The 15,867-nt window shown below is 43.1% G+C and overlaps 1 protein-coding gene across 1 annotated transcript in view; it reads right to left on the bottom strand.

Annotated features, from left to right (window-relative positions):
* The window catches only part of tbk1 (TANK-binding kinase 1), a 64,550-nt gene that overhangs the window by 27,652 nt on the left and 21,031 nt on the right, over positions 1 to 15,867 (bottom strand). Inside the window, exons 6-12 of the mRNA XM_070900287.1 lie at positions 15,523 to 15,683; positions 13,800 to 13,910; positions 11,268 to 11,447; positions 6,634 to 6,830; positions 4,990 to 5,048; positions 4,781 to 4,872; positions 1,494 to 1,595 (exon numbers count right to left, since the gene is read on the bottom strand). Coding sequence (XP_070756388.1) covers positions 1,494 to 1,595; positions 4,781 to 4,872; positions 4,990 to 5,048; positions 6,634 to 6,830; positions 11,268 to 11,447; positions 13,800 to 13,910; positions 15,523 to 15,683 — 902 coding nt within the window. The remainder of the gene's footprint in view (positions 1 to 1,493; positions 1,596 to 4,780; positions 4,873 to 4,989; positions 5,049 to 6,633; positions 6,831 to 11,267; positions 11,448 to 13,799; positions 13,911 to 15,522; positions 15,684 to 15,867) is intronic.

Here is a 15,867-nt window from a genome sequence, read left to right as displayed (position 1 = left end):
GAGAATCCCGATAAGAGGTCTTCTATCAGCTACTTGGGGTACGGTGGCATAGTGGTTATGTTACTGGACTAGTAATCCAGAAGCCTGAACTAATGATCAAGAGACACGGGTTCAAATCCCGCCACTGGGGAATTTAAATTCAGTTAATTATATAAATCTGGAAGAAGCAGCTAGAAAATGGTGACCATGAAACTGTGGTAAAAACCCATCTGGTTCACTAATGTTCGTAAGGAAAGCGAAATCTGCTGTCCTTACCCGGTCTGGCCTACATGTGACTCCAGACCCACGGCAATGTGGCTGACTCTTAACTGCCCCTCTGAAATAGCCTAGCAAGCCACTCAGTTGTATAACGTAGCTCGCCACCAACTTCTCAAGGTATTCAGCTTCACTGCTGTCAATGGAACTGGATATTAGGTGTAACGAGCGGCCAATCCGATACCGCCCACTTTGCGCCACTGCCCGAGACGAATTTTCGCTGCAAGGTGCTGGTGAAAATCATGACAGAGGTCTTGCTTTTCATCAAAAGCAATATCTGACCAAGGAGCATTAATGTACCGTCTATATAATTTGCACGTGTGAGTCGCATTTACAATAAAGGCAAAATAAACAGTGCAGTTGGAGCAGAAGTCTAATAGCCTTCATTCAAATCACAAAACTGTACGACACGCATGGCTGGAAATTATGTCCGAAATACGTAGCACCGGAGCTTAGTGTTATCATAAGAGTAACATCTAATATTCAACAGTTTGTCAAAACTTACAGGAAATGTATTCAATAAAATGTCATACATTATTCCTCAATTCTACAACAACTAGCATTTATTTGGTACTAGTAAAACATCTCAAGGCGCTTCACAGGATAAAACAAAATTTGACACTGAGCCACATAAGGAGATATTAGGACAGGTGACCAAAAGCTTGGTCAAAGAGGTAGGGATTAAGGAGCTTATTAAAGGAGGAAAAAGAGGTAGCGAGGTGGAGAGGTTTAGGGAAGGAATTCCAGAGTTTAGGGCCTTGGCAACAGAAGGCACGGTCGCCAATGGTGGAGCGATTACAATCAGGGATGCTCAAGAGGCCAGAATTTGAGGAGCGCCGATATCTCAGGGGCTTGTGGGGCTGGAGCAGATTACAGAGATAGGGAGCGGCAAGGCCATGGAGGGATTTGAAAACAAGGATGAGAATTTTAAAATCGAGGCATTGCTTAACTGGGAGTCAATGTAGGTCAGCGAGCACAGGGATGGTGGGTGAGTTAGGATATGCATTTTAAGACTCATTAAATATCTGTTTTTTTTAAAAAAAACAATCACTTTTAAATTTACATCTCAGGGGAGACTGGGTGAAGCAATGGCCGAGACTCCACAACCTATTACCTCCAATACCTAGTTTCAAAACTCTCCTCTGCTGGCTTGAAGGGTCCTAAATGAAAAGGGGTTGGGCACTCCGTGACACCAATACACAATGTGTACTGATTATAACAGCGACATTGATACTCACAGATTTCTGGCTCTTTCAACAGTAGTGATGCAGAAGTTTAGCTTCAGAATCACTTCAGTCTTCTTATGCAAAGTTTCACGAAAATTGTCCATGATGATTCGACTAGTGGAGTAAATGTACGAGTTAGAATTCAAGTCTATTGGCAGAATACACGCATTATTGGCAATCTGTGAGCACACACTTCATAGAATCATAGAAATTTACAGCAGAGGGAGGCCATTCGATCCATTGTGTCGGTGCTGGCCGACAAAAAGCTATCCAGCTATTCTAGTTCTTGGTCTGAAGCCTTGTAGGTTATGGCACTTCAGGTGCATATCCAAATACTTTTGAAATGTGGTGAGGTTTTCTGCCTCTACCACCATTTCAGGTAGTGTTTCAGACACTTGCAAGGTTATGATTCGGGGTAGGGGGGGGTAGGAAGCAGTGGGGTGGACAGAACCTGGGTCAATTTTTCCTCTGTATTCCATGGCAACAGAAGCTATTGATGACTTTAAAGTAAGGCAGAGTCAGGTGCTGAAGCTACTGTTTTAGTCCAACGAGTCCATTTATCTGTTGCACCAATTCAATGGACTCAAATGCATTAGCAAATATGGGTGTCCATCGTTTTGGACACGTCAGAACTGATCAGAGAGTGGGATTAAAGCCACGGTTTCTTCTCGTTCAGTCAATGCCTGGCGTTGCTCTGTAATCCTCACTATTCTGGGGACCTCAATCTACAACAAGAACATTCAAGGTGCTTCACTTTCTACTTACCTGAAGTGGCCTTTGAGCCCACAACAACTTTCATTTCTAAATCGCTCATGTGCATAGGTACAGGGGCAGGGGCAGGGGCTGTCTTACAAGGAAAGGTTCAGCAGGTTGCGCCTATACTCATTGGAGTTTAGAAGAATGAGAGGTGATCTTATTGAAACATATAAGATTCTGAAGGGGCTTGACAGGATGGATGCAGAGAGGATATTTCCCCTCGTGGGGGAATCTAGAAGTAGGGGGCATAGTTTTAGAATAAGGGGCCACCCATTTAAGACGGAGATGAGGAGGAATTTCTTCTCAGAGGGTCGTGAATCTTTGGAATTCTCTTCTACAGAGAGCTGTGGCGTCTGAGTCATTGAATATATTCAAGGCTGAGATAGACAGATTCTTGAACTATAGGGGAGTCCAGAGTTATGGGGAAGTAGAGTTGAGGCGAATTTTAGATCAGCCATGATCTTATTGAATGGCAGAGCAGGCTCGAGGGGCCATGTGGCCTACTCCTGCTCCTATTTCTTATGTTCTTATGTACATCTCAGAGCTCTTCCAGGCTGGTGGCCAAACAGAGAGACACTGAGCAGGAAGCAGGAAAAGAGATTGAGAAGGGTGAAAGTACAGTCAAAGGGAAGGGTCTCAAGGAGACTTTGGGCAGCAAGGAGGAAGATAACAAAGCAGTAGTCCGGGGTAGAGGCGAGATTAAAGCGGGTAAAGGAGCTGCCACTGATGGTGGAGTGGAGAACAAGGACTCCATGGGATGTGCAGAGACATATGGCTGGAAGAGATCTCCAAGATAGCAGAACTCAAAAGAGGAAGGGAATGGATACTAAGTTCTGCTTCATGGCTGGATTTTCCCCCGTGTGGAACTGGTGGCAAGTGAAGGATGGTGGATAAGCGGGAGGACTTTTGGGTGCTTGACAGCCCAAGATATTTACAAGAGTAACTGGACACACAATTTTGTTTGTCTTTTGTTTAAATCCCTTCGAGCCTTTTGAGCAGAATAGTGTCAGCCTTGAACACTTCAAAGACTTGAGCACAGAAATCCATGCTGGCACTCCAGTGCAGGGCTGAGGGAGAGTTGCACTGTCGGAGGTGCCGTCTTTCAGATGAAACATTAAACAGAGGTTCCATCTTTCTCTCGAGCGGATGTAAAAGACTCCATGGTACTATTTCAAAGAAGAGTAGGAGAGTTCTCCCCGGTGTCCTGGTCAATATTTATCCCTCAATCAATAGCATTAGAAGAACACAATATGTTATCTAGTCATCATCACATTGGTGTTTGTGGGAGCTTGCTGTGTGCAAATTGGCTGCCGTGTTTCCTACATTACAACAGTGACTACACTTCAAAAGTACTTCATCGACTTCATCTTTGCGACGACCCAAGGTCATGAAAGGTAAATACAAGTCCTTATCTTTTCTTTCAAATGCTATTTCTTCAATCTTGAGAACTTGAATAGAATTCACACAATGTCAAGTTGTAGTCAAGTGGCAGGTGACAAGAGAATTGGAGTGGCCATCAAGTGCCAGGAAACCCCTTTCTCCCCAATAATTTTATTTCTGTTTTTCAGGTAAATTTAGAAGTGCCACAATCAACAGATTTTCTCTTGCACAATGAAGTGATGATTGTAAAGCCAGTTCACGGACAACCAATACAGTGACTGCTATAAAGCTGTCATGCAGTTTCAGCATCTTTCTAGCTGCTCAAGAATATCTTTATCTGCAATAGTTCTAGATATCTTCGAATCTCCTTGAATGTCCAAGCAGCACTTTTTGTCTTGCAAGGCAGAAATAAATGGTCCAAGTATATCAGGAATGATTAAAAAGTGTCTCAAGAAATAAATCTCATGCTTCCCACTTAAAAACAAGTTGGTACTACATTATTAAATAGTCATGTTTGTGCGTGCAGCGTAACAACTTGCTTAGAAACAGGCCATTCGGCCCAACCAGTCCATGCCGGCGTTTATGCTCCAATCCAATCCTGTTTTTCCTCATCTAAATCTATATATAATCCTCTATTCCCTTCTCCCTCATATGCTTATCTAGCCTCCCCTTAAATGCATCTATACTATTCGCTTCAACCACTCCCTGTGGTAGCGAGTTCCACATTCTCACCACTTGTAGTTATATGGTGCCTTTAACGTTGTTAAAAAGTCCCAATGTGCTTCACAGGAGCGTAATCAGACAAAAAATGACCCCAAGCCAAAGGAGGAGACATTACGACTGGGCTTGGCCGCAGAGGTTGGTTTTAAGCAGCATCTTAAAAGGTGGAGAGGTGGAAAGGTTTGTGGAGGGACTTCCAGAGCTTGTGGCCTAATATAAATATCAACGATGCAGAAAAAGTCAAGGGAGAAAGTCAAGAGTTAGTGTATAATACAGAGCATTGTTAAAATAACATGATTGGATGACACAATGTGCTCCTAAAATAACAGGATTTCTAAAGCTTGCCAAGAAAATGACTCTGGTTTTAAATATGAGGAAGATAATTAATAAAATAAAATAAAATTTCTGATGTGTCTTTGTAATAGAGAAACCAATTTACTTACATTGACCACCGAACACCCTTCCGCACCAATTCCTGATAATGCAAGAGTGAGGAGGCTATTTTCTGTGCTTGACAGACAACATCTTTAACATTCTACGACAGAAAACAGAGTATCCAGTTTGTCATTTTCTCTGCATTTCTTGGAGTGTTAAAGTTTGCAGGATTCCTTAATTACAGTTTAAAAGAAAACAAAATCAAAACAATCCTAACCTTTGTGCAGGAGGCATCAAGGTCCAAATCGTAACGAGGATGTAACTTTGGAATTGACGCTGCAATAGAAAAGATGACTTGATTTTCGGTGTAATGGATGGTCACAGACGAATACAGACATGATTCTGGTACCAACTTGGTTTATTACTACTAGAACTAGAACTTGCACCTATCGAACACCCTTAACATAGAAAAACATCCCAAGGCCCTGCACAGAGGCGCAAGAAAAAAAACAAATGTTGAACCAGAAAAGGAAAAGATTGGGAGGGTGACCCAAAGCTTGGTCAAAGAAATGGTTTTGATGGAGGGTCTTAAATGAAGAAGAGGAAGGTGAAAAGGCAGAGAGTTAGGGAGAGGATTTCAGAGCATGGCTGAAAGCACGTCTGCCAATAATGGGGGAAAGGGGATGGACAAGTGGATGAAGTCAGAGGAATGGAGATATCGGCCAATATAGAACCAAAGCGATATAATGATTGCAAAATGTGTGTATGATCTCCATTTCTTACGTGCTGTATATTATCCATCATTAATTTTGTCTCCTCCTTTGTCCAAATGACTGTCATATCCTCACATTGTGCTGACTGTGTAAGTGAGGAGTCCATCAGTAATATTGGGGAAGTGAAATAGCAGCAAGGGTTGCCCCCGAATGAACACCCAACAGTGATATAAGCTTATAATGAAAAAGCCAACGGCTTATGCTACATTAATATCTGGATAAAGAGCCTTTTGGATATAAAGATGGATTTTATGATGCTGCTATTGCTGTGGTAAACTAATTAATTCAACCTACAGTTAAAGGTTTGTACAGTACAGATCTAGATGTTAGCAAATAGAATTTAGATTTAGTTCCCTGTTAACAGCGGTTAAGATTAAGAACATAACAGAAGCAGGATGAGGCTATTTGGCCCTTTGAGCCTGCTCCGCCATTCAATGAGATTATGGCTGATCTTCGACCTCAACTCCACATTCCCGCACTATCCCCATATCCTTCGATTCCCTTAGTATCCAAAAAACTTTCGATCTGCTTTAAATATACTTAACGACTGAGCATCCACAGCTCTTTGGGGTAGAGAAGTCCAAAGATTCACAATCATTTGAGTGAAGCAATTCCTCCTCATCTCAGTCCTAAATGGCCGACCCCTTATCCCGAGACTTTGACTCCTGGTTCTAGACTCCTAAGCCAGGGGAAAGTCTCCCAGCATCTACCCTGTCAAGCTCTTTAAAAAATGTATATGTTTCAATGAGATGACCTCGCATTCTTCTAAACTCTAGGGAACATAGGCCTAGTCTACTCAATCTCTCCTCATAGGACAATTCCCTCATCCCAGGAATCAGTCCAGTGAACCTTTATTACATTCCCTCTAAGGCAAGTATATTCTTCCTCAGGAAAGATGACCAAAACTGTACACAGTAGAGTTATAGACAGAATGGCGATCTCACATGTATTTCTGTATTCATTCCAAGTTTTTAAATTCCCATTAGTTATGCCACAGTTGATTGTCCTTCCTTAACTCTAATTACAGAAGCTTGTACAATGTTTAAAAAGGCACTAATTGGTTTCCAACTCCCGTTAGTAAAAAGAAATCTTCTATAAACTGAGCTTTTAGCTAAAAAACACAGATGAGCCAACATGGATAAACATACGCTCCTGGAAGATCAATCCCACTGTATTCACAGCTTCTCTGCTCACAAGTATCAGAGGGTTTTCCTCAGAGGTTTTAGGGAAGTTGTGAGCTTGTATAGTGGGTTCCAGCTCAAGGGGTCGGCCCTCAAAAATCAGTTCTTGAAGCTGGGGTGCAATCTCAGTCTGTTTGTACACCAAGTCGCAAAATATGTGGGCTCTGTAAAGAAAATGACAAAACTATGAATATATATACAGTTTAATTGCAGGGCAGAAGTCAAAATTTCATCTGCAGGTAATGTAAAACTGGAACAAAAATAACAAAGCTAGCGTTAAATAAGAATCCACATTATTTCATTAATTCTCAGGACAGTTGGAGACATAAGAACATAAGAAATAAGAACAGGAATAGGCCATACGGCCCCTTGAGCCTGCTCCGCCATTCAGTAAATCACGGCTGATCTAATCATGGACTCAGCTCCATTTCCCTGCCCGCTCCCCATAACCCCATATCGTTTAAGAAACTGTCTATTTGTGTCTTAAATTTATTCAATGTCCCAGCTTCCACAGCTCTCTGTGGCAGCAAATTCCACAGATTTACAACCCTCCAAGAGAATAAATTTTTCCTCATCTCTGTTTTAAATGGGCAGCCCCTTATTCTAAGATCATGCCCTCTAGTTCTAATCTCCCCCATCAATGGAAACATCCTCTCTGCATCCACCTTGTCAAGCCCCCTCATAATCTGATACATTTCGATAAGATCACCTCCCATTCTTCTGAATTCCAATGAGTAGAGGCCCAAACTACTCAACCTTTCCTCATAAGTCAACCCCCTCATCCTCAGAATCAACCTAGTGAACCTTCTCTGAACTGCCTCCAAAGCAAGTATATCCTTTCATAAATATGGAAACCAAAACTGCACGCAGTATTCCAGGTGTGGCCTCACCAATACCTTATATAGCTGTAGCAAGACTTGCCTGTTTTTATACTCCATCCCCTTTGCAATAAAGGTCAAAATTCCATTGCCCTTCCTGATCACTTGCTGTACCTGCGTTATCCTTTTGCGTTTCATGCACAAGTATCCCAGGTCCCGCTGTACTGCGGCACTTTGCAATCTTTCTCCATTTAAATAATAACTTGCTCTTTGATTTTTTTTCTGCCAAAGTGCATGACCTCACACTTACCAACATTATACTCCATCTGCCAAATTTTTGCCCACTCACTTAGCCTGTTTATGTCTTTTTGCAGATTTTGTGTGTCCTCTCACACGTTGCTTTTCCTCCCATCTTTGTATCGTCAGCAAACTTGGCCCCTTCCAAGTCGTTAATATAGATTGTAAATAATTGGGGTCCCAGCACTGATCCCTGAGGCCCCCCACTAGTTACTGGTTGCCAACCAGAGAATAAAGCATTTATCCCGATTCTCTATTTTCTGTTAGTTAGCCAATCCTCTATCCATGCTAATATATTACCCCCAACCCCGTGAACTTTTATCTTGTGCAGTAACCTTTTATGTGGAACCTTGTCAAATGCCTTCTGGAAGTCCAAATACACCACATCCACAAAGTGCATATAATTGCCGCAGGACGCCAATATCTTCTGTCTGTGCATATTTCATGTTTTCTCTCATCATGAATTCCTATATATATGGTGGCCATTTTTCCACATGGCCGATTTTTGGCGCAGTTATAGAGGTACATTCTATTTTTTAGTGGCTGACTGTGCCAAAAGAAAGTTGCAAGTTTTGCCGGAATAAACGTTCATTTTGGAGTGGCGCACATTGTCCTTACGCTCTGGGTTGGAGCTTAAGGTCTGTGCCGAAAAACTGAGGTCGTCAGGGTAACGAGGGATGCACTGAAGGACTGAAGCTGCAAAGTGAAACATACAAGGTGCGGCAAGACAGATGCAGGTAGCTATTATATGTACCGTTGCCAAGATCTCTTTACTTCAGTTTATTGGAAGATTGTAGTGACAAACTATCAGACTCTAATATTTATTTCTTTAATTTTAGATTTTTAGATGGAACAGGCCTAATAAAATGAAAGTAATTCTACACATTAGGTTACCACTTTTTTGTAGACCCCCGGTGCTGCTGCTATCCCAGACCGAATGGCCTCCCTCTCCCAGTGCCGCTGCAATCCCGGGCTGAATGGTCCTCCCCTGGTGCTATCCCAGGCAGAATGGCCCCCCCCCCCCCCCGACCCCCTCCGCCGGTGCCTCTCCTATCCTATCCCTCAGCAAAAAAACTTCCCTCCCTCCAAAACCTACCTGAACGCCGCTAAAACAATGATTTTCTCCTCTGTGCCGATTTGCTTAAGTGCAGGTACGGTTTTTCAGAATGGTGCATTGCACCATTTTTGAAAAAATCCTAGTTGGCCAAACTCGCTTAAATGGCCAGAAATGGCACTGGCGGCAGCCGGCACAAAAAGATGGCGCAGAAACCTTGGCAAAATTTGCAGATTTAGATCTGCTCCAAAAAAAAACAGCAGACGCCAAAAAAAAGGTGCAGAATGGTGGCCAAAATAGGGCCGATGGAATCTGCCCATGTAAAGTTGTCCTGTTGTAATTACACCTGCCCGGCAGTGGTGGCACTGTTGCGCCGTTTGTTTTGTATCTCCCAGCTCCTCAGCCCGTACAGCAGGGAAACTCCGACAAACTCTTACTTCTCAAATTGCTGTAGGATTTTATAGTTCAATAGCAAAACTAAGTATTATTAGAAATAAGGGCACAATATGACTTTAAAATAACGACTGAATTACATGTACATGCTTTGGTCCAATTATTCACCTGCTCACTAACCCCACTTCACCTGAACACAACACAACATTGGTCTTCACTCCCAATGTCCACAAGATATCAGCCAGTACATAATGGGCCATAATTTGCAGCCCCCACGGACGCGTACGAGGCATCCGCCCACGGGAAGCCTCCGCCCGTAAACTCAGCCCCTATATATTACTTATACACACAGAATATATATATTACACATATTGGCTCGGAATTTGCAGTCAGCAGTGAAGCGAAGACGCTTGCCGCTGGCCCCAAAGTGCGCTCCACACAAGGATCCGCACAATCCCTTAATCGAAAACTTCGGGTTTTCCGACCTTCAATTCAATTCAGCGCAGGTTAGTGACGATCCCCTTGGCTGAGCTGCCGTTACATCAACAGGCTGTCTAACAGGCAAAATGCTCAGCGAACAAGTAAACTAGCTCTGAAAATTCTAACATTTTTAAATAGTTAGAGCAAATGATTGGTGCTCTCGCATGGGGAAGCTGCAAACCTGAAATAAAAATGGGCAAACTTAAAAAAAAATGTTTTGTGAAATATTACTTTTTATTAAAATGGACAAATTTGATGTTGCACAAAATTAAATTACTTTTTCAGGCCCTTAACATTTGTTTAGCAGTCAATACATTGTCAAAACCCCAGTTACATCTAATCCCTTTGGGTCTAACTTTTAGTGGGAAATTGAACAGCATAATTACTGCGAAGAGCTGAAGCAATCATCAGTTTCAATGATTTGGGTGATAACAGATTGCCGGCTCTATTGGGGGGGGGGGGGGGGGGGGTGGTGTTTCAGAGCGACTAACCATAACTCCAGGATTTCCACATGCGCCTGCACATGGGCCAAATCCCGAAGTTGCAGTCAGTTTCAAACTCTGAAAAGGGTGGTCACATTTCTTGAAATTAATAATTTAAAACAAAACAATTAGACATTGTCTAATTAATACCAATTCATACTACGAATCCTGTTCCAGGCATCTCTAGACTGTGGGAGGAGGGGCAACTTAGAAGGCAGATATCTCCACGGTACTATCAATCCAGTACTGGTCTCCAGTCATCTTGGATCCCCTTGCCATTGGACCTAGACCTTGCTCCGTCAAGCCTGTGCGGTGGTTAGTGTGCAACGTTAAAAGAATTCATGCAAAGGCATCTTCCACAGTTTAAAATTAGTTCATCAGTCACCTGAGTATTCATTTTTAGTGTGGAAGCAAGTCATCCTCAACCCCAAGGGACTGCCTATGATGATGATTATCAATCCAGCTTAGTAACTGGCCAGGAGAAAGCACAGCTCATGAAGGCCAAGTTTGTTTTGATGTCAACTTCTCCTATCTAAATGGATTGTTAACCATTGGCAAAGAGACCTCGCTAGTCTAAATAGTGTACTTACTAATTAAACGGTCACAAAACATTTTCAATTAAGAACAGAAGAATTAGGAGTAGGCCATTCGGCCCCTCGAACCTGCTCCGCCATTCAATAAGATCATGGCTTATCTTCGACCTCAACTCCATTTTCCTGCACTATCCCCACGTCCCTTGATTCCCCTAATATCCAAAAATCTATCGATCCCTGTCTTCAATATGCTCAATGACTGAGCCTCCACAGCCCTCTGGAGTAGAGAATTCCACAGATTCACCACCTTCTGAATGAAGCCATTTCTCTTCATCTCAGTCCTAAATGGCCGACCCCTTATCACGAGACTGGTTCTCGACTACTCAGCCAGGGGAAATTCTGTATTACAACATATTTTACACACATTCCTTGGAACTAAGCTCTAGTTCAGTGTGCAAAGAATTGTGAACAGAGTTCTATAGCTAGAAACATGCACGATCATGCACCAAGTACAGGATGCTCAGACTTTAAACAATATACATACGTGTTGTAGCTCTGAATGTAAATCTTGTGCAGTGTGACTTGCTGCAGAGAGAAGACGTGAATCACTATTCTGTGCAGAACATCGTTGGTTTCTGCAAAAAACTGATCAAAACCCCAGCACTTCTCTTGATCAGCTTCAAGGATGTTTGCCAGGATAGGTGTCAACATAGACTGCAGGCCTCTAGGGAGAGAAAGAGCAGCAAAATGTCTTGCTGTTTCTAAACCTATTACTTTACAATAATGACAAAAAAAAACATTTTTTTTCCCCCCAATATTATTTCCATTCCATTTTCTACTTAATTATCAATAGGAATCATGATTTGAATGACATTCCTGCCCCACAGGATATAGTGCCTTACATTACAACAGTGACTACACTTCAAAAAGTACTTAATTGGCTGAAAAGCGCTTTGAGACATTTGGTCGTCGTGAAAGGTGCTATATAAATGTAAGTCTTTCTTTCTTTCACATACAATAATTCAAGAGGCCTACTGACAGTGAACAAAATAGAAAGAAAGACTTGCATATATACAGCACTTTTCATGAACTCAGGGCTTCCCAAAGCATTTACAGCCAATGACTTGCTGTAATGTAGTCATAATAATAACTTTTATTTATATAGCGCCTTTAACATAGTAAAATGTCCCAAGGTGCTTCACACCAGTGTTATAAGACAAACAGATAAATTTGACACCGAGCCACAGAAGAAGAAATTAAGGCAGATGACCAAAAGCTTGTTTAAAGAGGTAAGTTTTAAAGAGCGTCTTAAAAGGAGGAAAGAGAGGTAGAGAGGCAGAGAGGTTTAGGAAGGGAGTTCCAGAGCTTAGGGCCCAGGCAGCTCAAGGCACGTCCACCGATGGTTGAGCAGTTATAATGAGGAATGTTCAAGAGGCCAGAATTTGAGGAGCGCAAACATCTTTGTGGGGCTGTGAGGCTGAAAGAGATTACTGAGATAGGAAGGGGCAAGGCCATGGAGCGATTTGTAAACAAGGACGAGAATTTTGAAATCAAGGCGTTATTTAACTGGGAGCCAATAATGGTCAGAAATCACAGGGGTGATGGGTGATCTTGAATTGGTGCGGGTTAGTACACGGGCTGCTCAAGGGGTGGGGAAGAGAGAGACACATTGGGGCGGGTTAGGGGGGGGGGGGAAGATAGGGAACTCGGGAAAGACAGATCAATTTTCTCGAAAAGCTCGTGAGTCAGGAATATTGTTGGAGTGGATGAAATCCAGAAGTCATGACACTGTCACTATTCACTTCATACCCAATAAATCTGTGAACAATCCGTGACGCACACAATGCCCCATCTATGGTGACGGGGGGAGGGATGCACCTGCGCTAGGGTAATGGCCTTTGGCTGGGAGAGGCAGCACTTACACTGGGGTAAGGGGCTTTGGCTGGAACTTGGTGGTTTTTGTTGGGTTGTTCGAGATCTGTCCTCTGGCTTCTGAAGTCAGAATGGATCAAATTACAATTTGCAAAGTCAGCCAGAACTTGGGCTGGGCTATTCCATTTATACATTACAGAGAAACTTAAAGGTGTGGCTTATCCTCCAAGGGGACCAATCGGTCATGTGATAATCAAGAGCCAGAGACACAGTGGCCATCTTATTAGTTCAAATAAACGCATTCTAATTTTATACACCTCAATTAAATCTCCCCTCAGCCTCCTGTGTTCTAAGGAAAATAACCCCAGCCTATCGAATCGTTCCTCATAGCTAAAGTTTTCCAGTCCTCGCAACATCTTTGTAAATCTCCTCTGTACCCCTTCTAGTGCAATCCCATCTTTTCTGTAATGTAGGTGTATGTGCAGTTCGGGCAGGTAAACATGTTGGCAATTTTGGGGGGGGGGAATTTTATAGAATTTTTAAAAACATTTTTAACTCAATACAACACAAAAAAAAGGCCGTTGAATTCCGAAAGGATACAGCACACTAAAAGCATGGGATTCATCAGGATTCTCACAGGAAAAGATACAGCGGGGGTGGTGGGGGGGCACTCGTGAAATCTCCCAATTTCCCAGCAGGCTAGGCCGCCCAGGGAGGTGGAGTTTCGAGGTGGCACCAGATGAGGACAAACGTGAAAATGATGTAGACGATGATAGCCACTGATGGGTGGGGCGGAATCCATCCGAGAGTCATGGGGGAGAGGACGGATATAAAATTTGGCATTTGCAGAGGCCAGAGACTAAATTGCATTTGCGTCTTTTGGCTGGAAACAGCATAAAGCACGGGGAGGCCACAGGAGGGATAAGGGGAACAAATAAATACTTATTAAAAAAACACAATTCTTGTTATTTAAGCATTGCTCAGAAGACAGAATTTAGAACTAAATTCAGCTGACCTATTTTTCACCTCCATCGAAATACAGCCTCTGCTAAATCTAAAGCAACCATCAAGGACCCCGAGATTATGTAAATGTACCCCCCCCCCCCACTTTATTAATTTCACACAGCTGTAAGGTCACTGATCATATACAAATATGCAATATATTATCAAAGTGTAAACCAACATTTTTCAAGAGCAGACTTACCTGGAAAGGTTACAAGACAAAGGCAATTCATGATGCCAGTCTATTGGCCCATTTTCTGATTTCTGAACCCCAGATATTGTTCCCAGGGGTTTTTCTGTGATTATTTTGTACCTAAAATACAACACATGGCGAAACTAATTCAGCAGAATTTAGAATATTTTGCAAAGACACAAATGTGCACTCGCAACAGCCACACTATGTGTGCAGTACATTTAATGTCAGAAAGATCCCAAGGTGCTTCAACAGGTACCAGGATGTAGCGTGAGCAAAGACATGATCCTAAAGGTCGGCTTTAAGGATGCCTTTTGAAAGTGGAGACAACGGTCGCAAGGGTTTTAGGAAGAGAAATGGAGATTGTCGTCCGTTGCCTCCGTCGTCTATGTTTAAAATATTTATAAACTGTATTTATTCCTAACTGTAGAATGCAACGGGAAGTTTGTTCACGTTCAATATAGTTATAATCAGGGACTGTAAGGAATTTAATGGCCAGAGTGATCTCCTGAACTCGTTTCGATCGTCTAGATGGGTCGGAGAGGAATTTCCCCGAACTTTTAAAATGACTTTGTAATAGCAAATATCTCTCTCTCTCTCTCTCTCTCTCTCGAACTACTCGAGTTTTGCTCATTCAAACTCAAAAGTATTTTAATGCCACATTCTCAGCTGTGACAATGTCCAGTTTGATCTCAGCAGTCAAGGATTCTGGATTGTGCATTAGTATTTTCAAAAATGATTCAAGAGCACAGGAGAAATGGAGCAGTTCTTTTGGTGAAATTAAACGACACCAACATTGCGATGAACACTATCCATTGGCCCCAACAGCAAACAATAACATCCCAAGGCGCTTCACAGCAGATAAAAAATTTGACACCGAGCCGCATAAGTAGAAATTAGCGGAGCTTGGTCAAAGAGGTAGGTTTTAAGGAGCGTCTTGAAGGAGCAAAGAGGCGGAGAGGTTTCGGCAGAGAGTTCCAGAACTTGGGGCCCTGACAACAGAAGGCATAGCCACCGATGGTTCAGCGATTATAATCAGGGTCGCTCAAGAGGGCAAGAGGGGCGCAGACATCTCGGGGGGGGTTGTGGGGCTGGAGGAGATTACAGAGATAGGGAGGGGTGAGGCCATGCAGCACTCTGTGGAGAGGGTCGCACGGAGATGCAATAGAAAGATATGGGGGAGGATTTTCGGCTACTCTCCAGTCCCTTTTTTGCCCCAGAGTGACGGCTATGGTGTTGGTGAGGACTTTTGGCCGGGCGGTCAGCCTCCAGCGTCCTGCAGCGATCCTCGGGTCTGGTTTTGCTGTGGCGCGGAGCAGCACCGCCCGGAAGAACTGTCCTTGGTTGCGACACCGGTGCGAGTTTGGACTCTTGCCCGACTCATACGCCCCAAAGTGCGTCTTGCACTGACCGCCTGGAAAATCAGGGCGGTCAGACGATGCCGATGGCGGAGAGGCAAGTAATTGACTCCTAAGGTAAGTGCGATTGCTTTTTCTTTACATTCTTTTTTGCGATTTATGTTGTGGTGGCGTGGACAATGTTTTTATGGTTTTTTTTGGGGGGGAGGGGGGGGTTTAAGAGTTTCCCATCTCTATGCCCTGAGAGACGTGTGCAACATCACCTTTAGCGCTACGCCCCGACTCAGGGCCCAGCTGCCCAAACTTACTTACTGAGGCGCAAACTATACCGCCCCAAAAAACATCAAAGCCGAAAATCCAGTCCATGAACTCACATGACTTCCTTGTTCCTGCGGGGTCCCTCGAACGGCCTGAATGGGAGACTGCCTGTAGCTGCATGGTAAAACGTGACTCCGATACTCCACAGGTCAACAGTGGCTCCGTACATTTTCTGCTGAGGCTTCCTCAATACTGCTCGCTCATACATATCTGGATGCTAATCAGATTTTGTTACTTCTCTAGTCAGATGTTCTTGGCTAGACTGGAGGACACATCTACTTATAAAAGGACAATAGCCCTCGATGACTAATTCCATAAATATTAATCAATTGCAGTTATCTTTGTTATATAGATATAAAAATTTATATTTAATCATATCTAATTTCTTCAAGTCAGAAAAT

This window comes from Pristiophorus japonicus, chromosome 15, assembly GCF_044704955.1.
Source record: "Pristiophorus japonicus isolate sPriJap1 chromosome 15, sPriJap1.hap1, whole genome shotgun sequence".
Classification (NCBI taxonomy): Eukaryota; Metazoa; Chordata; class Chondrichthyes; family Pristiophoridae; genus Pristiophorus; species Pristiophorus japonicus.
The sequence above is the reverse complement of the archived record's forward strand: the minus strand, read 5'-3'. Positions and strand labels throughout refer to the sequence as shown.